General features: G+C 33.9%; 1 protein-coding gene across 1 annotated transcript in view; it reads right to left on the bottom strand.

Annotated features, from left to right (window-relative positions):
• Nucleotides 1-23408, bottom strand: part of MSRB3 (methionine sulfoxide reductase B3) — a 183765-nt gene that overhangs the window by 113618 nt on the left and 46739 nt on the right. The window contains exons 3-4 of the mRNA XM_074269722.1: nt 9644-9752; nt 7906-7983 (exon numbers count right to left, since the gene is read on the bottom strand). Coding sequence (XP_074125823.1) covers nt 7906-7983; nt 9644-9752 — 187 coding nt within the window. The remainder of the gene's footprint in view (nt 1-7905; nt 7984-9643; nt 9753-23408) is intronic.

The following is a 23408-nucleotide window of genomic DNA, read 5'->3' on the forward strand; positions in this document are numbered from 1 at the left end:
ATATCCTATGTCCCCATTCTGTGACTTTTCACTAGCTGTCCCCCAGGACTGGACTTCTCTCCCTTCTTACTCCCACATCTTGGCTTCCTTTGCTTTCTTCAAGTCCCAGATACATTCAAACTACAAGAAACCTTTCCCAATCCACCTTAATGCTAATGGTCTTCCCTCTGTCACTAACTCCATTTTATCCTATATGTCTCTTTGTTTTTTCATAATACATATTATCTATTCTATTAAACTGTATGATCTTGTCCGTTCAGTTTACAAATGAGGTAAATTAGTTACAGCCAGAAAGTTAGATAAGCAATTTGTCCAAGACCAAAGAATGGCACAGATGAGGTTTGGAATTTGAATTCAAATCCAGTGCTCTCTCTATCATGTGTTATTGCTGTTTTCTTCTCGATAGTATGAAAATATTTTTGCTAATCAGGACAAGATGTTATAGTCTTCATTCTACTTGATAAGAATACAAGTCATTCCCCAATTAATAAACGCTCAAAGGATATGAACAGACAACTTCCAGATGGCAAAATTAAAGCCATCTATAGTCATATGAAAAAAATGTTCTAAATTACCATTGATTAGAGAAATGTAAATTAAAACAATTCTGGGGTACTACCTCACACCTCTCAGATTGGCTAAAATGACAGGAAAAGATAATGATAAATATTAGAGGGGATTTAGGAAAACTGGGACACTAATACATTGTTGGTGAGGTTGTAGACTGATCAACCATTCTGAAGAGTAATCTGGAACAATGCCCAAAGGGTTATCAAAGTGTGTGTACCCTTTGACTCAGCCCAGTGCCATTACTGGGTCTGTATCCCAAGGAAATCAAAGGAGGGAAAAGGACTCACGTGTGCAAAAATATTTGTAGCAGCTCTTTTTGTGGTAGTAAAGAATTGAAAAATGAGTAGATGCTTATCAGTTGGAGAATGGCTGAATAAAATTCATTCAATTCAATCCATTCAATATGGTATATGAATGTTATGGAATATTATTGTTCTGTAAGAAATGACCAGCAGGCTGATTTTAGAAAGGCCTGGAGAGATTTACATGACTTATGCTGAGCAAAACAAGAACTAAAAATACATTGTATACAATAACAGCAAGAATGTGTAATGATCAACAGTGAAAGACTTGGTTCTACTCGGTGGTTCAGTGATCCAAAGCAAGCCAACAGACTTTGGACAGAAAATGCCATCTGCATCCAGAAAAGGAACTATGAAATTTGAATGTAAATCAATGTAAATGTAAATCAATTTGAATGTAAATCATACTATGCTCACTTCTTTTTTCTGCTTTTTTTCTCTCCCATGGTTTTTTCCTTTTATTTTGTTTTTCCTCTTCCACATGATTCATAAAGCAATGTGTATTAAAATAAATAATTTTTAAAAGAAGTACCTCTCTCCTCTAACTGCTTGATTCTTCGCAGAACCATCCCCTTTAAGAAGGTTCAAGTCAACCATAACTTCTTTTCTTCCTAAATTGCACTACTGATTCACAAGACTTTCCACAATGCTCTTATTCCAAGTATCTTGGACACCCCTGTCTTTTTTCCTATTTTCCCTTAAGTGTTTCTTCCCCTTTTAGAATATAAATTCCTAGAAAGTGGGGATTGCTTTCTACTTATATCTGCAAAGTGTCTAACACATGATAAGTGCTTAATAATTGCTTGTTGATGTGATATTCTATATACATTCATAGGTACATCTTGTTTCCCACATAACATTAAGATTTTCATCAAATGTTAGGAAATTGTTTTTATCCTCACAATGCTTACGCATAGCATTTTAAGTTTTAGGTGTGGAAGAAACCTTTGACATCATCCATTCCAACACTTCATTTTTTACATGAGGAAACTAGAACCAAGAAAGGTTAAGATTCTCTCCTAAAGTGACACAGGTAATAAATGTGTTTAAAGAGCTAGGATTTGAAGTTGGTCTTCCGAGTCTGAATCCAGTGTCCTTTACATTATTATATCTTTCTACATATTATATCTTTATGTACTTCTCCCCAGCCCACCCCTTTATCTATCCCTACTGTCCCCATTATTCAAACGTCAGTTCATTCCTTTCTGTAAAGTCTGCCCCAACTATTTCATCTCTTACCAAACTATTTCAGACAATCTTTTAATTGATAGCTTTGTAAACAGAACTAGATATGAGAGTGCAGGAACATTTTCACATAAATGTGCACTGATATTTTCTTCTTTAGTTATCTTATTTGTCCAATGAGATAAAAAGCTCTCTGAGGACACGGACATTTAACATTTAAGTTCCCTACAATATCAACAGGGTCAAGCACAGGCACGCAGTAGATACTATCTATGAAGCTATGACCAATTAAATCTAGTTCAATTGAATTGAATTCTAATTGCAGTATCTTCAATCTAGCTCCTTTCATCAGCAATAAATTTTTAAAATTTTAATATTTAAAGGAAATAAAAAGAATGTGCCTATACTAATAGGCAAACATAATTAGAATACTAAAAGAATTATATATATATATGTATATATACTTATACATACATACAAATACATGCATATATATATATTCTCATTATTTCTAAACTAGCTTAGTAAGATTCCTGCACATTAAAAAATGTGAAGCATGAAATAAATTACACATTTGGTTTATAAGAAATCTCTGAATAAGGTTCTTGTGCCTGGAAAACAGAAAAAAAAAAAAAAAGGTGGCATATTGTTCACAGAGGGAAATCTATTTTAGAGTACTAAGTTTGAGAGTGACTCGAGAGCAACTGAATGGGTTTTTTTGTATTATGTTATATTTGTGTTAGGAAAGTGAATGGAAGAAATTGTTTTGTTCTCTCCATATTAGAAATATGAATGAAAAAACAAGCTCACACCCTTTATAAAGAAAGTCTGTTTAATACTTGTAATGTTTTGGTCCATCCAAATTTCCTTATTTCCTTATTTTTCTGGCCTCTTCTCCATCTCTGACAGTTTTTCTGTTCAGCCAATTCTTTCTTCACTTTCTTCCCTCATTCCTTCTTTTTTTCCCCCTGCACACACATGCACACACACACACACACACACACACACACACACACACACACACACGCCTCAGTTGTTTTTAGGAATACCTAGTGTTCAAAGCATGAAACTACCTCCCATGAGAGAGCCACTGATGGTGATTCTGCTAATCCACCAAACCAATGAACTAGCTGCTCTTTACAATGCAAGACAAAGCAGAGGATTTCTTTCTTCTTTACTCCTCTCTCATTTGCCCATATCCAGAAAAAAAAAGTGAAGAGAAGCAGACTGGGAAAACCAGAACAAAAATTTTAAAATCCTGCTCCCTAAAATCTCAAAGAAAATTGGGGGAAAAAAAATTCTAGGATAATGCTAAAAGAAAGGGAGTCTATGTCACAACACATGTGAAATCTAACTCCCATCATTACCTGTGTTTGGATAAGGGTCTCACTTTGAGGATTTCTGACTCAAAATCTCACATGGGATAAATCCTTCACTTATAGTGGCTCTGTTTCTTATTTAAAACAGTAAGTCTTCCTTAGCTCCACAAGTTAGCTAAGTCACACGATAGAGGAAGAGATGGAGAATCATAACCTAAAAAGCAATGGGGATGTTGCCAATTCTTACCATTTGGGATATTAACAAGTTTAACATGGCTCAGCAACTATCCTAAGTGTTACATCAACTATTATGACACAAACCAAGGGTGTTGAAATGTAAAGATGTGTGTTTTCTGAGAGGAAATGGGTGACAATTTGAAGGATTGATTTTTTAACATGAAGAATAAATATACAAGAATTCAGAACAGATTCTCCACCAACATTTATGTATAATAAATTTCATGGTTAAAAGTTTTTTGCACTTTCATAATTTTCTTTCAGGGTATTAATTTGGATTCATTTTTTGAAAAATGTAGGGAAAATGTGGGAAATAACAATGTTTAGAAGAAAAATACATGTAGGAATATTATAATAAGGTTTTATAAGCAAAAGATATTTTTTCTTATTCATTAGAGAAGTTATAATATCTTGTGAGTCATTAATCAGAGAACACTGAAATATATATATTTATAAAGGTGCTTGCCATTGTCATAGAGGATATCTAACACAGAGTTCAAAGGCAATTTAATTCAATCCTCCTGATGTTACTATTTGAAATAATTTCACCAAACTCAAGAGATCTTCAGAACCTTCTAATCACAATCATTCAAGAGAGTAACTATCCACACACGAAAAACCAAATGGATGAAGAATAAATACTTATTGTGCAGTACAATGACATCAAATTGGATTGAGTCAGGGGAGTAAAGGGAGGGACTAACCATATGTAAGGATCCCAGTGACAATTCTGGTCATCATGTGTTATATTTAGCCTGTAATCTCAAGAGATACAGAAGAGAGACCTTAGGAGATTGGAGGACTCTTCTGGGGGGTTTATGAAAGATTTAATTAGAAAATTAATCAACCAATATTTATTGATTATCTACTGTGTGTCAGGAACTGTGCTAGGGACTTAGGATACAAATACAAAGAACAAAACAATCCCTACTCACAAAGAACTTAAACTATAAGGAAGAAAATAACAAATATTTAAATATAGGTATAAATCATAAATACAAAGTAAATAAATACAACTTACAAAGCAACCAAATGCCACTGTAGCACTACCAGTTGGAGGAATCATTAAGAGGCTTTCTAAAAAAGATGATACATAAACTGCATCTTAAAAGAAACAGAGACTTTGTGAAGTGGAGGCAAGTATACAGTATATTATAGTCGTGGAGGATAGCCAATAAAAAGGCACAAAGATGAAAGATGGAGAACTCATGAATAAGAGAGAAGAGTTTGCCTGAGAAAATCTTGCCTGGGATTATAAAATGCAGGAAAGAGAGCAATGTCCGATGAGTCTGGCATGCCGGTCTGAAGCCAGCTGCACAGGGCTTTAAAAACTAAACAGAAAAGTTTCTATTTGGTTGTAGAAATAGAAAACTACTTGAGTTAGTTGAGTAGAGGAGTCACATGGTCAGATGTATACATAAGGGGAGTTTCTTGGCCACGATGTATAGGAAGGATTGGAGTGAGGAGAAAGGAGTCAGGAAGACTAATTAGAAGGCTGTTTTAATAACCTTGGTGAGAGGTGATGAAAGCCTGGACTACAGTGGTAGCTGCATGAGTAGAGAAAAGGGGTCAGATATGAGAGATGCTGTGGAGGTGTAAATGACAAGAGCTGACCATTGATTGGATGGAAGGACAACAAGAAGTACAGGATAATGCAAAGGTTACATTGTGGGAAACTGAAAGGATGGAGGTACCTTTGGTAGAAATAGCAAAGCTTAGAAAAAAGTGAGATTTTTAGGAGTAAAGAAAATAAATTCAGTTTTAGACATGTTGAGTGTTAAGATATTTCCAGGTCATTCATTTTTAAATCTCTAATGGGCAGTTAGTGACATAGTATTGAAGCTTAGGGGATAGATTGGGCCTGGATATATAGATCTAGGAGTCATCTAAATAGAGAATATGGATATATAATAGTTTGTGATTTTGCCCAAAAAAAGCATTTTTGAGGTAAAAAACAAGAAAGTTAAGATCAGAACCTTGTGAAATTCTTATTATAGTTGTAGGCCATGATATGGATTATGAACTAGAAGCAGCAAAAAGAGAACGTTCAGGAAGAGAGGGTTGTGAACAGTGTCAAAGACAAATCAAGAAAAATAAGAACTGGGAAAAGATCATCAAATTTGGTCATTAAGGTAGAAAAGAGACATACAAGATGAAAAAATAAACGGATGAAATCAGCATCATGAAGGGGAAAAGCCACATTGCTAAGATCCACAGAACCATTAAGTATCAAAGTACTTTTATAATTCTTTCAGGGAATTAATTTGGATTTGTTTTTTGGAAAATGTGGAAAATATAAGTATTTTGAAGGAAAAAAATTTGAATGAATTAATTTTTTCTTTAATTTTCTTAAAGCTTGCCCATCAGAAGAAAAGTACTTCCAGAATTGATTGTGGGATTTGAGGTATATTTCTTCAACAGACAAATAAATTCTTGATGAATATCACAATCTGTACAAAGGTCAAGAATATTCTCCAGGTGATTTTGAATCAGACTCCTTTATGCCTACCTTCTGTGCTCTGTAAAGTCTATTCTGTCCTTTTAATACCTCAAGAATCTAAGGGTTAAAAGAACCCTAACAAATCATCTTCTTTACAAATTATTTGAGTCAGAGAGCTTCTTCATAAAGACGTTCAATGATAGGTAAGACATACGTCATTAGGTAAGGAACTCACTTAGGGAACATTAGGTAAGGAACTCATTTAGGGATGTAACATGGCAGCCAATGGAAAGAAATGGAAAGGCCCTGAATAGGCCCACTTGTTATGTTTACTATCTGTAAAACCTTAATTTTCATACTTTCCAATTTCATCCTCTATAAAGTGAATGGATTGAACCAGATGGTCTTTGAGGTTCCTTCTTGCAGTAGATATAGTATTCTAGGTAGACCATTCTTCTATACATCCCTAATTGTTATAAAGTTCTTCAATATAGAGCTCAATTTCCCTTTTATAAATTTTGCCCTTTGTGCAATTTGTTTTTTGGAGTTCCACAAAAAACAAATCTAATCCCACTTCACACAAATAGTTCCCTAAATATCTGAAAGCAATTTTCCAATCTCTCCACAATTCCTTCTTTTCTAAACTAAACATCCCCAGTTCCTTTATATAGACATCATATGATAATGGTTTTGAGTCTCTCACTATCTCTTTCACTCTCTTTCTTATCAAATGTTATTGGAGCTTGTCAATGTGCCTCTTAAAATATGAATATTAGAACTAAATACAATAATTCAGTGATGGCATGGCCAGCCCCAGAATCAGTGGGACTATCATCTCTTGGACTCTGGCTATATAGCTTCTATTAGCGATACTTAAAATAACATTCGCTACTTTTGGTAGTCAGATCACTCCATTGCCTCATACTGAGTTTGGAGTCAATTAAATTTCTTTTAGAAAGCAGAACTACATCTCCCTTGTTCTGCCCTTCTGTGCTTTTTGAAGCTAAGGACAAGAAATTGTTTTGCTGTATTTGATTTGTATTTTCAAAGTGTTGAAATCCTCTCAGATCTAAGTTTATACAATCCAATATAACTCTCCCAGTTCTGCATAGTCTGCAAATTTGATGAGACACATGTCTTTATCAAATATGTTGATACAAAGCTTTATCAGGACAGAAATGAGAAGAGATACCTAAGTCACTCTTCTGGGTTACCCTAATTCTTAAATCGACATTCTTTGGGTTTGGTTGTTCAAAATTATACAAATCAACCTAACTGTACTATAGTGGTCTGAAAAAAAAACATATATTTGGTACATATACTTAGGGATATGTTGGTAGGTATTTAATATCTAGTTCTCAAAAAAAAAAAAGGTATACACGATACACTTGTAAATTTAATCTGAATTATTAACATTTCCTCCATCACTTTCTAAAGTCTAGACAATTAAGAAAAAATAAATCAAGCCCTGATTTGTAGCACTTGCCAGTTTCCAAGGCATAAACATTCACAATGAAAATTTAATAAATCAACTGTTGAGGAGCCAGGACAAGCTGGCTTTACATTTCTGTGCACTTACCAATCTGTATTCTCACCTAGAAATTCATAATTAAATACTGTGATGGCTTTTTGGTAATCAGCTGATTTGATAATTTAGTAATTTTATCACAACTCACAAAATTCCAAATTATTTCTATTTCTAAAAAAAAAAAAAAAAAAGAAAGAAAGAAAGAAAACGTTTGCTCTTGAGACAATGCAAGTTTACTGCACGCTCTGATATGATTTCAGACCATTGGTTTTATCCCAGCCACATGCAGATCCCATTGTTCAAAATTTGTACTTTTTAACTTACTTGAATAAAGGAGTCCCACAAACAACACATTTGTACATCCCACGATCTTTATGACTTGTGTATTTTCCTTCAAAGGCACTAAGAAGCAAACAACAACAAAAAGGAATTTGAAGGACAAATAAGAACATCTTTCTCGTAAAATTAGGAAGATGGAGCAACTTTTCCTAGTGAAACTTTTTCAAAATTCATGAGGATCAACTCATCCCAAAATGAAGAATTAGAAACATAAAAAGTGGAGTTCTACAAATTTATTTTAATTTTTTTTTTTCTGTAGAATGGAATAGGTGCAGAAAAACAGCAAAAGAGCATAGATTTGGAGTCAAATTCTCTAGTTAAATAATTCACAGAAAGAGTGTTTCCCTTTTATAAATGGTCATTTTCTTTAATAGCTATACTTTAGATTGAGCATTGTCTTGCTCAAACAAGGCTAAGTTTTTGGAGTCTCTGAAATGTCCTTTCCAGGAGTAACTGTCAGAAACTGAAGTGAAGGCCAAGCCTCCAAGTTGGAGAAGCCTTATTTTTTGGTTTGAGGAGGAATATTGCAGCTTTAAGGGAATATTTTTCTAAGTTAACAATCTTAAAGGCTAGGAGGTCATTCAGTTAATACAAATCAGCTGTGCTAGCCCAACAAAAAGTCTATGTGTGCTACAGCTTGTTTTTATTATACTTTCACCCTCTTTATGAGGTCCAATTTTTTTATAAACAGAATTTTTAAGAATGACCTAATCTCTGGTTGTTTGTGGGCATTAAATCATTTGCTAGTCATGTACACAACAGTCATGATCCGAGCAGAACTCCTAAGCTGAGACCAAGGTCCACTGCCAGCTAATTTGGGTGGCAGAAAGGACTTTGCCAGAGATTCAACATTTGGTCAATTCAGTAAAAGGTATATACTGTGACAGGAAGAGAGTTGTTGCCTATTAACGAGTACCCCATGTGTGGTAAAGAGCCCTTTCAGGTCTTGAATGGAAACAAGCAGTTACATCATTAATAAATCTGGATCAGAGGTAAGTTAGGGCCTTGTGCCAAGCTCCATGGTATAAATTAGACAACAAAATGGTTAGACCTTGGCAAGTTTACCTTTGAGCTGGAATCAGCTGAGAGAGACTTTATTCACTAAAAACAGTCTTGAAAGTTGAACACACTCTTTTTTTCAGGATGTAGGGCGAACTTCCAAGGACTAAAGCCACGTGAGGGCAGTTATTGAAAATTTTTGACATTCCAACCACAAATGAGCCAATAAATACTTTCTCCACATGTGCTTCAAAAAGAAATTGGAGTGGGGTGGAAAGGAACTAAATTATGCTACTTTCTTTTTGCAGCCAAAATGTCTATACTTACAATGGCCACCTTCAAAATTTCATCATCCTGGTGCAGGGCTGTTGTTCCTCATGCTTTTGCTTAATGTGATGCTTTCCTCCCTTGTCCCTCACAATCTCCACTGCCCCCCCCAAAAAAAAAATCTACCTAAATCACTCTGACTTGCATCATTTCATAGTAAATGAAAGGTAAGTCCTAACCAAAGTGCTGTAATTTTAGGGGAAAAGATATAGTATTCATTAGTCATGGAGGAAAAGAATAAATAAAACATACCATTGACTTTCCCAGTGTAATTTCTGAATTTTCACTGATATTAACATGTAGAGCTTAACAAATGTGTAGAGTACTTGAAAACAATCAGTGAGGAAGATGAGGAAATGAGGAGTTAGGGGTTGAGGGAAAGGTTCAGTCAGCTCACCTCTCAGTTCCTTTCTCCTGAGTGACATGGTACTGGAGGGGTGTCAGTCGCTTCCTCAGTTCCTGCTGGGAAAAGACCACCTTACAGTTCTTTCTATCCCTACATGACCCTAGGAAAAAAAGGATATGAGAGAAGGAACCTTTTTAGGTTAAATCCTGAATAATTGCTTTGGCCGGCGGCCACAGCAAAGCTTCTGCATTCACTTGTCAATGACCAGACTGGTCCCTAACTCAGGAGAATGGTTCAGCTGGACTGCACTTGATTATTTCAGCAAGTCCGAGTTTTAAAATAATGCTGTTTAAGAGCCAGGTGATTCCACTGGAGCAGGGACAAAGTGCTTCAGCCAAAGCCTACTGGATGGGATGCTACATACATACATATATATATATATATAATTTTTTTTTGAGATAACTATTCATTTGTTGGCAGCAGCCATCCTCTTGAACTCAACTCCCAGTCCATATTTTTTTTAAAAAGTACATACAACAACAACATTTAAAATTTTTTAACTTGTTGTATATACAGAGTATTGGGCATATGATCATAAATCAGGCATTGGGAAACTGGGACTTGCCTTAGATATCTTTGTCCCACAGAGGAGGTCAGAGATAGAATTTGAACCCGCAGCCTCCCAATTCCACAGCCAATGTTCTTTCCATTGTACAATGGCTGCCTAGCAAATTAAACCTCCCACCTGGCAAACAGCAATTTTACAACCTTGCAGTATGGCTGAAAACCGAAAATTATTAAATTTCTACTATGAGTGATTTAACTACCCCATAATACTTTTTTATGCCTACAATATTTTCCTCTTACTACCAAGTTATAGTTCACAATCACTCTATCAGATCACTTCAACAGTTTAAGCAGACTTTGAAAACAAATGTGTAGAGAGATGTCTTCTTGAGTGGACAGAGCAAGGTAGAAATTGTCAAGAGCCTATACAAAAAGTCATTTGCTATCATGCGATTAGCACCTATCTCTCAGAGTTGTTGCAAGGATAAAATGAGAAATCTTACAGCAATTAGCCTAGTGCCTGGTGCATGGTAGGTGGTGTTTAATATTGCTTGTTTTTTAAAAAATTAAATTTTCTACACTTCTAGAGAAGAAAATCTTAGTGGGAAAAGAGAAAAGAAACAAGAAGGATAATGGGGTCCATTTCTTCAGAAATCTACCATTTTCTTTTGCAATTACATCTAGAGAAAAGATTCTTAACCTAGGGTCAATGAACTTGGTGGGTTTTTTAAAATATTTCAATAAATGAATTTAAATATAATCGGTTTTCTTTGCAATCCTATTTTTTTTGTTTGTGTTACACATTTTAAAACATCATCCTGAGAAGAGTTTGATAGGCTTCACCATAGCACAAAGGTAAAGAAGTCCTGATCTAGAGAAAAGGATCTGCTTAAAGTACATTTAAATGCTGATATAACTTTATGCAGACATAATCACAATGGCAGCTTTTACTTCAACGTGTTTAGTCTGTGACAAATGTTCATATGACATTGCTTTATATCATTTCTTTAAATGCCTTATTTTATTTTACCCGTACACATGATTGAAAAGAAATATAACTCCAATACAATAAAATGTTTATTCGCTCCAATGAAAATGCTTTTCTTTGCCATCTATCACAATGGAGAGAGATTTGCAGATGGTCCAAAAATGTAAAAAAAATAATTTTTTTTGTTTTTTTATTACTAAAAGTTAGCTTAACTGTCCTAATCATTAATCATAATCTATTTCATTTATAATATAAAGGACTAAGAGTTAGGGGGAAAAAACCAGAATGCTTAGTTTCTTACTTTGCAAAGCCTCTCATTTCACAGCATGTGGGCTCAATGAAATAAACCCGTGAAAAATTAGCTAACCAGCCCCTCTGATTGATGGCATAAATAGAACACCCGCATCCACAGCCAAGGCAATAAAAATACAGTGACTAATTCAACTGTTTGAAAAATATATATATGTAAATGGAGAAAAATACCAACCCCAAACTAGCTATACACAGTCTGGAATGTACCCTGCAGGTTCTCAAACTTGAACCTCCACTGACCTCCCAAAAGAAGCCTGGCCCTCCCTAAGAATGCTTTACCATTGGTCACAATATAGGTAACGATACACTAATTTAGCAACCCATCTTCATTGCCATTTTGATTGAGTACTTCACATCACTAGATCTCAAAATATTTCAGTCTTTATCAGGACATCAATAAGTAAACTGTTTAAATTATCTAACAGATTGAGGTCTACATTCTATCCCTTCCACCTCCACCTCAGAATTAATCAATTTATCAAGCTGAATTTTATGCATCTTAATACTCTCTGTAACCTGTTGAACACTGTTAAAGGAAGGTGTTTCTACTCACTCCTGTAGGTTTAACAGTCATTACATAACTACTTTTTTAAAATCAAAAGCATTCTATCTTTGTTCGACTTGTCAAGAAATTCACTTTCCAAATTTAACATGACAACATATCTTGTTTAAACTTACTCCTTTCTAATGACTCAGGTAATTAAAATTTGTACAATTCAATTAAACAATTCTGTCTAAAAGATTTTTGTTGTTAATATACGTTCATTCATATAAAAAGACCAATTGTGTTCCCAAAGTTGAGGGAACCAAGCTACCCATCTGTATGTCATTTAGAACAAGAGAAGCAACTGCAGGTTTAAATTACATGGTATTGGATTGCAATTTCCTAACATTGGATGCTTTTCTGCTTTTTTACCTTGAGTCATTACTAAGGAGTGTTCATAAAAAGTAGCTTAAAGCACAGATGCTTGCAAATCATTTAGGCAAAGATGTTTCTTTCTTTCTTTCTTTTTTCTTTCTTTTTTTTTAAGAAAAAGAATAATACTGTTGGTCACTATTGACTAACCATGTCAAGTATTTCTAAGAGAAAAAAAGGTAAAATTGAAAACATCTGATTGAAGTAAATAATGCAAACATAAAAAGCTTTACTAGCGAATGAAGGGTATTGAAGCGACTTTATTTCATAGATTAGAAATTACTTTTGATCTAAACATTCTTAAAAACAGATTGTTTTCCACTATGAACCATCTCATTAACTGTGCCACAGAGCCCTCATTTTAATGGCAAGCTCTGAAAGTGCTGCTGTACTCCTTTGTTAGTCTCAATCTTTTTGGGAAGGGGATAAAGATTTCATTCCAGGTTTCTTTGTTTGTCTTTCAAGAACCATTAAAGCAGTATTCACACAAATTTTGTAGGAATGCGCCCTGTGTCATAGCCTACAAATTATTTGGTTTTGGTGCACTCAAAGGTCACCTTCCAAATTAGTGAAATTTTCCTACATCCTGGCTTTTCAACCTTAAATATAAATATTGTTTCCGAAACCGTGAGGTTTGTTCTATTGCTTCTTTAAAGTCGTCAACTTTTTGTAGCTTTTTATTCTCAGATAAAACTGTTTCCTAAAGTAACAGACCTTTTAAGGTATAGTTAGCAGTGAAAGGAAGTGTGTGAACGTTTAGAAATGATTTTCATGTTGTTACACCAGACAACTCAATAAAATGACTGTATGTTAACCAATTCTCAAAAGCAAATCTTATTATTAATAACTTCCTGGGCAGTACTTAGCTTCACTAAGCTAAACTTCTACCATCACTAACAAAAATTCATCATAAACGTTGACTTGATTATTTTACTGCTGGTTCAATTTTCTTTTTTTTGCTAAACTTCCTTCTTATTATTTTGTCAAAAACATGAAGGACCTTCATTAATTCTGAAGAAGGTATCTCGTTTTTAAAAATCCCATAGCAATTCATTAATTAAGTGTATTCCCTTTCTCTTCTGTTTTTTTTTTTTTTTAATATCTACACTCTGAGTCTAAATCTGTAATTATTCAGGGAAGCTTAACATTTGTATTGAATTAGTGAATGAAAAAGCATTTGATTCATGACCTTAAAATCAGCCTAGAAATACAAAAAAAAATTTTTCTCTTATTATTTAATAGTGTACTTTGCAACTCACAAGTGCCTATGCACATATATTTGTAATTTACTCTGCAGTGAATTTGGTATAGAGCACATCTGACTGAGACTTTCTTTAGGACTTTTTAAAAAATGACTAAAAGGATGTTCTTATAAGGAAGTTTTTTCTTTATGCTGACCCTATGTCATGGACCTGAGTTTGGCATTATCCCAAAACCCCAGTGTGCCTGATTAGAAGTCAATATCCACAATTTCCACAGCAAAATGTATATCTTTGTATTTAAACAATAATTATCAAAAGTACAGTTTTGGACAGGCTACATTAAAATATAGGCCAAATCATATTTTAATGTAGCAAAAGACTATTTAAAGATAAATCTTGCCCAGAACAACTCTCAAAATAAATATTTTAAATATTATACGTTCTTTTAAAACAAGACTGAGAATATTTAGAGAACAAAGATACTACAAATAACTTGTTCATTCAATGTAAGTTACATGGTAATTTTCAATACTGAATAATGTTAGGAAAATATGAAGATCAAAAAGGGAAGTACAATCAATGGTGGTCATCCCACTGAGTGATCAGTTTTTCCACAGTAAATTAGCTTGTCAATCAACTGACTTATTTTCTCTGAATTAGTTCTTTAGCATTTGAGTCAACCTATGAGATCAAAATAGCATTTTCATGTATACTAGAAAATTTCAGAAAGTTCTTAAGTGTATATCCATAACTAAATCAGAGCTATCATCTAACTTTGAGTATGCTTCCCAGTATTATTTCTTGTTTTAATGTGAAATGCATAATTCTAAAAATTAAGTCTTTCCTCAAGATAATATATATGCACAGCAGCAGACTCATTATTTTGCTGGGATATTTTAAGTTTTCTTGATGGCGTTGTAAATGAAATATTTTAATGTTTTGCCTAAGAAGTATAAGATGTGATTTCTACTGTAATACCTAGTTTTTTACAAGTTAATTAATTGATCATACTATTACTCTAGTATCTGTTCCAAGCTGCATTTTATCATACCTGAACTTTCTTAGTACTATCTAAATAAAGAGAAGAAAATAAAAGTCAAATTCAGTCCATTTTTAGAATGAAAGCATGCAAAATATATACTGTGACCTGGGATGCTTTTTTTTAAACATTCCAGTAATTCAACAAAGACTACCAAAAATTCCAAGAATGGGAATAGGGATTTGGGGGGAGGAGGGTGCACGACTCAGAGAGAAGTTCAATACTTGTACAAGCATGCCCAAATCTCAGTTTGCTCTCAGAGGCAGACATATACAGGAAAAACATTCCTGAGATGGTCACGTGACCTCAAATGTCAAGATATTTTTACTTCAATATTCTGGCTTCCATGAAATTTAAGGCTCCAATACTTCTTACTGAGAACTTTGAACATAACATGATTTTTTAATGCTTAAGGGGAAAAAAAAGCAACAGTTCAAACGTGCGAATGATCTATGAGAACGAGGAAATTCACATTAAATTGGATAATTCAGAATTTCTGTCTCTGGAACTTTTACCTGCCAAAGAAATCATATCAACTCAATTTCTTAGTGTCTAGCATAGTGCTATGTACATTCTGAGCCAGAAGGGACTTAAAGAAAGAGAGGTCCAGAGAAATATGGAAATCTGCCCAATCTTATGCAGGTAGCAGTCATAATCTTTTCCCAAATCTTCTCACTCCAAATCCAGTACTTTCCTACCACACCATAAATATTTAACACAATAAATACCACTGAAATGAATGAACAATCACTAATAAATGATTTTTTTGGGATAAAGCCACCAGTTTCACATCATAAGTAAATTAGTGTGCTTTTCAGTCTTATTTCTTCTGTTTCAATATTGTGACATCTTAAAAGTTTTAGAGTTATCATTTTATTAACAATGCTGGTATTTTATTAATTAAAAAAAGTCAATCACACTCTTAAATATCAAAGATCCTCTCATGGCAGGCTCACATTTATATGCCCTAGAAAGAGTGGGTGAAGGTGACAATCAACTCTGATTGGTTAACAATTAAAGAAATTAATATTACAATGAGAAGTTGGCTAAATCCAATGAAGAGAGGAGAGAATGATACCAAGTCACTTTTGAACAAAGAAACTATCTCTACGCCCAGTAGCCTTGGGCAGTCTATAGACAAAGGATTTATCTCCATCCATACTTGCTTGAGTGAAAAGCACCCTAGATAAGATGGTCTATATAAATTTTAGCAAAAATCAGTAATATTTTTTAAAAGCATGGATCATCTCTACAATTGGTTATTAGTAATCATTTCTCTCAATATGAAATACATAATTCCAATAACCAAGCATTTCCTCAAAGTAATAAATATATTTGCACAACAGACCACTTTTTTATTTTGCTGTGATCTTTAAGTTTACTCATGGCATTATAAATTAAAAAATTTTAATGCTATGTTGAAGAAGTATAAGACACGACTTCCTTTATAATTCCCAATATTCAGAGATTTAATAATTGATCATACCAGCACTTTAAAATGAATAAATGTCTGTTTCAAGTTACAATTTGTCCCACCTAAACTTTCTTAGTCCAAATAAAAAAAAAAAAGGAAATACAAGTCAAATGCTTTGTCCAGCTCAAGGTTTCCATCCTACATTGGTGGGCCACAAAGATCAACATAGAGACCATGCAGGTGGATAAGTCAATGAAAGTTTTTTGATGACAATTTTACAGTACCCTTAAATGTGGGTTTATAAATCTTTGGTCTATCAGTGCTTTTACCCAACTGAAACATTTTCATTAGTCCTTGCCTTATTTATTACAGTTGGAGTAATGATGTATTGCTAATGGTAGGGACCTCAAAGCAGTATAAAAAATATGCTAAGGTTGTGGTTCCCATTATTTTCCAACAATATAATTTTTTTAAGCTCAGTCTAATTTCTTTTTGGTCCTCTTTTACAAAACACAAGGGAGATATGTTCCAGAATCTCAGGAGTCAAAAATAAAAGTGTTAATTATATATATACAATGTAGTGATTTTTTTCCTTTTCCATACTTGAGAAAATTACATCTTGATTTCTAAAAATGATTACATTTCTGGCTTTTAAAGATTTTTACAGAAGACAATTCTATAGATAAGGTTAAGTTGGCATGTTCTACTGAGATTTGCACAAAAGTTAAGAGTTAATATCAAGGGAACAAAACCATTTTAAATGCCTTGAATTTAAAAAGACCAAATGTTTCCACAGTTAACAGTTGCATGACAAAAATGGTCTCCTGGTTTTAATACTTAAGGTTTGTACTTATAAATTGGAAAATAGTTCTCTAGAAAGCTGAAAAATTCCTATATTTCTTTTAACTCCTTCATAAAATCAGGAAGTCTAACCTGATTAAAGTCACCTCTACTTGAATCATTCTTTTACTACAGATTCCTTACTCACTTGCACTTGTGCTGTATTTTACATGTATTTATATATTGCTTAATAACCACTCTCGAGTTGTTTCATTTGTATTTTTTCCTTTAAATAGTTAACAAGTATTTATTAAGCACCTACTATTTACCAGGCTCTATGCCAAGTTCTAGGGAGAAAAAAAAAAAAAAAGGCAAAAAGTTGTCCTGATCTTAAGGAATTTACAATCTATTAGGAAAATAAATCATAAACTAATTTCGGGCAAGATCCATTTCATTTGAATTCTTGAATAATATTTTAAACAGTTCTCTAAACAACAAAAGCAAAAGAGAAGGTGTGGGGGTTTAGTATAATGTCACATCTGTCTCTATTGATTAAAACCAGCAACAATTGGGAGTTATAAGAAGACCCAGATGACTTGAAGTGATGCCTTCTCTGTTGAGGAGTGAGGGACTAGGAAAGCCCCTCAAAATAAGAAATACTCATATCCAAAAGTGCCCCTCTGTGCCATGTTTGTCATATCAAGGTAACCAAACATTCTGTTCTGGGGGAAGTGAGTGGAAATGTTATCTTGAATTAAGACTGAAAAATCATCTAAATAATAAAATTTAGATTTGAAGAGAGGGAGGGGGAGGATTGAAAAAATGAGGTGAAATATCTGATGCTCACTTTTATTAAGCCAAATATGTAATTATTCCCCACAATAAATTTGAATATGTTTAGGTTTCAGTCATTCATTTAATAAATATTTTTAACTGACTGCTATGTACAAATACCACATGGTTTAACATTTCAGGCTAAGAATCTTAATGGTAAGATTTCATTTGTGAGACTGTGTGGAAGAAGCTTTGAACTGGGAATCAATCTCGACCCTCCCATTCACTTGTTTCATCTTCACTGATCTTCATCCCAATGTGTTTATCTATATAGGGAAGAAGTTACATTATACACCATTTCTTCACGGCTTTACTAAAAGACTGGTAAAGTTCACTAGGGTGGGAGATTCATTGATCAGTCTTCATTTACCTAACTGGGGACTCAAAAGAGAAGGAAAGTTAAATTTTAAAAATATTCACCATGTTATTTATATTTTATTTGGGAACAAGCAAATTCATCTTGACAAACTAATTATGAAGGCAGTTGCCATTTTAATTATACCCAGCAAAATGTCACAGTGGCTAGTCCAAAAGATCCAATTTCAAATCTGGCCCCAAATACTTATTCTTCCTGCCTCAGTTTCCTCATCTATAAAATGGAAATAATATTACTTATGCCCCCAGAGATGTTGGGAAGATAAAATTAGAAAATATCTGTAAAGTATATATATAATTGCTATCTCATTATATGAAAACTACCATTCCTTGGAACCTGATTGCTAACACTTAAGATAATAATGATTTCAGTGTTTATATGAGTTGTAAAGTCTCTAAAATCTGGAATTTCAAACAACATTCAAAGAAGTTTTGATTCAGATAGTACTTTTCTAACTTGTAAAAAAATAGTTTGTTTTTGTTTTTGTTTTTGTTTTTGATAAGGGACCATAAGAGGTAACAATGCAAGAGAAAGTCATTTTATCTATCTGATTGCTTGTGAAACTTCTGACCAAGCTAGAGTTGCCTGTTTTTAATTTTTTTTAAAGTATGGGTCTTCAGTAGAACATCATAGAATGTACAGAAGGGGAAAAAATTAAAAACAGACAAGCTCATTTCCATTCTACATTTCACATACAATCAAAAAGACTTGCAAACAATAGCTCTCTCTCCCATACCTCCTGGCCCTAGGGAGTCATGGACAGCAAAGCGGGGGTTGACATGTAACCACCCACAAAAAGGAAGTAAAAGAGCCATCCCACAACCTAGCATGCAGAGATTTATTTAAATTTAAAAACAAATACAGTAGATTGGAGATGAAAAAGAGATTTGTATTTTCTGCAAATTCAAATTCACATACTTCCAAAATTATATCATCATAAAAACCAGGCTTTAAATCTAAACTGACAAAATACTAAAAGCAGAGAACAAGTAGACAGACAATACAAACTTGGTTGGTTGGTTATTGTCCTTAGTTCTTGAAGACAACTAAAATGGCATCACTATGTTGGGGTCAAGGTACAGTATGTCCAAATGGAAATGATCAGACCAATACTAGCTTGGAAGGATTTACCACAGATCAGGCACAAATAATACATGTGAATATTTGTGGTGGAGATGTCTCTAAATTTGCACATCTCACATTTCAACAACATCAACTAAAATTAGGTCAATGCAATCATGATATTTGGGGTACAGAGATTTTAAACATCTTTTTTTCTCAGTTAGTTGAGGATGGATAAAACATGATTCTCTGAGTTACCCAGGTTTTTTGTTTGTTTTCTTTTTAAAAACCTTTCATTTCACCCAGTGCTTTGTTGATCTGGCATAATTCTCAATTTGGTGTTATTCTTTGACTGTTCAATGGAAAAACTCAACTAAAAAGTTGCAGTTAAAGTTATCCTTCTTCTTACTATGAAAATCCTCCATTTTCATTCCTTTACCAGCTCTCTTTTGATTTCCAAAATCCAAAATCATCTTATTGATATTTCATTGCTTAACAATTCTAGACTATCTATTCCAATGCTTCATTTCTTTTTAATGTGGAAAGCAAGCCTTAGGAAATAGCAATAAGAGATTATTCCAAGGTCAGACGGTTAGTTGTAGATTTTCACCCACTGATATTGTCTCTTTTCCCTTCAGTCTTTTATTTCTCTACCTTCATTCATCTCTTTTATCTCTTTCCCATATCTCAACTACTTTTATTCTGTCAAAGACTTAATCAGGAGACATTTTTTATCTAAGAAGTCTACTCACCCTCCTATTTCACCATAAATTAGAGTGAAGATGCAAGTACATTTTTTTTAGAAGAATACAAATTCCCTGAAAACAGATATTAAAATGTGTTGTATCTTGTATGGGAATGAAGTTTTATGTATTTTATTCATAATAAGTAGGACATAAGCTGATCTTTTTCTAGTATTGATGAAGAATTTTCATTGATTTAGTCATATTCCTTTGTCCAGTCTACTTTATGGCCAAAGGTATGTTCTTTACCAGTAGTTTTCAAACTTTTATTCTCGGTATCTTTATACTAATAAAAATTATTGAGGATCTGTCCAAATAGTTTTTTGTTTACATGAGTTATATTTATAGATATTTACTCTATTGAAATAAAAATTAATTTTGAATTTGTAGACCCTCTGAAAGAGTTTCAGAGACCTCCCAATATTCTGTGAAGCATATATTGAAAACCACTGGTCTAAACAATTTGTTGAGGGTCAAATAGTATACTGAAACTAACAGAGGCATTAGTTTTAACATTGATGATCTAATAAATCAAATGAAACAACCATTAACTATATTTTTCTAGGACCCAAAAGAATGCTTACTTAATCAACAAAAATATATTAATAGAATGAATTTTTTAAAAATATATCATAGTACTAAATGTATTCAATCAGTGGGCAAGTCTTATTGATTCTATTATACATCTTTCACAGAAGTGCCCTTCTCTGCACTCATGTGACCACAACCCCAGTGAAAGCCCTGATCCCCTCTAATCTGGCCTCTATAATAGTTTTCTTCTAATCTCCTTGCCTCAAGTATTTTCCTACTCCAATCCATTCACCACTCACCTGCCAAAGTAATACTGCCAACATCTAAGTCTGACCCTGGTATTTTTTCTACTCACTCAATAGGTTCAAATCAAATACAAACACCTTTAGGGGACATTTAATTCCCTTCACAATCTGGCTCCAACCTACCTTGTCAGGCTTATTTCCCTTTAGTTTGTTTCAGTGTTTCTAATGCTCATCTCCTGACTCCACACCTAGACTATCCCTCACACCTGGAAAGCATATCTCCCTATATCCATGTCTTAGAATTCTAAGCTCAAACATCATCTCCTACACCAAATCTTTGCTGATCCTCTCAGCTAAATTGACTTCCCAACCAAGTGAACTTGTATTTCATTTGTATAATACATGTTATTGTTCATCCTTCATTTTCAAAGGACCAATTACATCACAACTTGAATGTGAAATGGATTTAAGGGATGAAGAGTTGTACAAAGTCATCCAATCCTCAGACTAATACAGGATGGCACAAAAAATTGGACATGATTGAAAAACAAGAAGAATATATGATACATATATACAGATGCACATACACATGTGTCTCTACACCATATGTCCTATGTCCCTGAATTATGCAAATACATATGTGTATATGTGTATGTATATGTTGCATGTGTGTACACAAAGATGGGTGTGTATGAATGTGTATTTATATGTGTATATACATGTATATATATATGTGTGTATGTGTGTATGTGTATGTGTGTATACATTTTATCTATACATATATATATGTGTGTGTATATATATATATATATATGATATTTCCTCCAATAGCATGTAAACTCGAGGGCTAGGATTATTTCATTTTTGTCTTTGTATGCAACATCTTATTTAGTGTCTGATACATAGTAGAGTACTGAGTAAATACTAACAGACTGACTAGTTGATGAATTGAACTAAATGGGTAAATTCATTTCATGGAAGCATGACAACAAAACCTTGTTAATTGGGGAATCCTCCTCAACTCCTCTCTTAAGCCCACCTCCCCACTTCCACCCTAGCTCAGGATTTAATCTGTTGCCAAGATTTGTCTCTTCTGCTTTCACAGCATCACTTCTCTCCACGTCATCAGATGATGACGGGAGCCTTCATCATCTCTCACCTGCAATACCATAATAATCTTTTGGTTTGTCAACCTCCCTCAAGTTCTCCTTCTCCAACTCACCCTCCACTCAGCCACCAAAATTATTTTCCTAAAACACAGGTTTAACCATGTCATCACCCCATCCACCCTCTCCTCAATAAACTCAGTAACTTCTTCCATTACCTTGAGGATAAAACATGAAATCTCTGTTTGGCTTTCAAAGCCTTTCACAACCTTGCCCCTTCCTGTCTTTCAATCTACTTCTATTTGATTACCCTGTGACCTCTAGGATCCATCAACAATAGCCTCCTCACTCAGAACCTCTTCAAAGACAACACTCTCTTGATTCCATGGTTTTTCTTTGGCTGCTTCCCAAAAAGGCAATGCCCTCCCTCTTTATCTCCGCTTCTTCTCTTTCTTCAATATCCCCTCCATTTCCTACTACTCTTAGTTTCTTGCCTCTAAAATTACCTTCTCTCTACTCTGTATATCTGTCATCCCTGCACATTTTTTGCACGTTGTCTCCATTAGAATGTGACCTCCTAGAGATCAGGGGACCATGTTTTTTGCTTTTTGCCTTTTTGCCTTCTTTGTATCCCCATCCCTTGACACAATACCATGCGTTTGTTGACTGACTAAATGACCTGGACTAATTCTCAGCTTTGCTAGCTGGGGTAGGCAGATCACTTCTTTTGTGGATCTAATTCCCATCTGTAAAAGGAGGAACTTTGGGGCTTCCTTGGGAGGTAGTGAGTTGCCTTCACGGAAGGATTTCAAGCAACAATTTTTGTCATCATCATTGCCATTTTTTAAAATCATATACAACTCTTTGAGATCCCATTTGGAGCTTCCTTGGCAAAGATATTGGAGGGATTTTCCATTTTCTTCGCCATCTCATTTTACAGATGAGGAAACTGAGGCAAACGGGAATTATTGATTTCACACAGCTAGCTAAGGGTCTCAGACTTGAACTCAGTTCAGTTATGAGTTAGCCTACAAGTTCCCTAAGGTATCTTTCAGCTCTGTAATTCTGTGATTGTGTGACTCAATGATATATTTCTAAGGAATTCCTTCTATTTCTAATAAACTATAGATCCATCATGGAGTGTTTGAGCTGACAAACATGGCATACAATATAATTCTGTTAAGATAAATCCACTCTACTATACTTAGCTTTCTATATGAATCATACTATTCAGATAACTGACAAATCACTATACTATTAAGGAAAGTTTAAATTCTCTTTGACTATAAGAAACATAGTATTTCTCTTGCATAAAATTTATGAGGATCCTAAGAATGCCTTCCATACCTTTTAAGAAGATATCACTATTACTTTTGTTTATTCTAAAGGTCACCACTAGTAATAATTGGGTTATGAAGAATGTGTTTTCTGTCCTTTTGCAATCTAAGTAAGCCAGTATTCAGTGTTTTGGAGAATGTCTGAAAAGAGGATAACTGAGCAGGTCTCTGTGTGAATTTAAATCTTCATAATTTAAGCTTCTTGTGAAGCATTTTTTAAATGACACTTTTATTGTATATTTGTAATTTCAGAGTCGACCTTTGTGGTAAAAAAGTTATTCATACAATAAAAAAACTATGAATGTAACTTTTGAAAATTATTAATATTCTACTTAAAACATATAGAAGATTTTGATCCTAAAGA

Source organism: Sminthopsis crassicaudata, chromosome 5, assembly GCF_048593235.1.
Source record: "Sminthopsis crassicaudata isolate SCR6 chromosome 5, ASM4859323v1, whole genome shotgun sequence".
Lineage (NCBI taxonomy): Eukaryota > Metazoa > Chordata > Mammalia > Dasyuromorphia > Dasyuridae > Sminthopsis > Sminthopsis crassicaudata.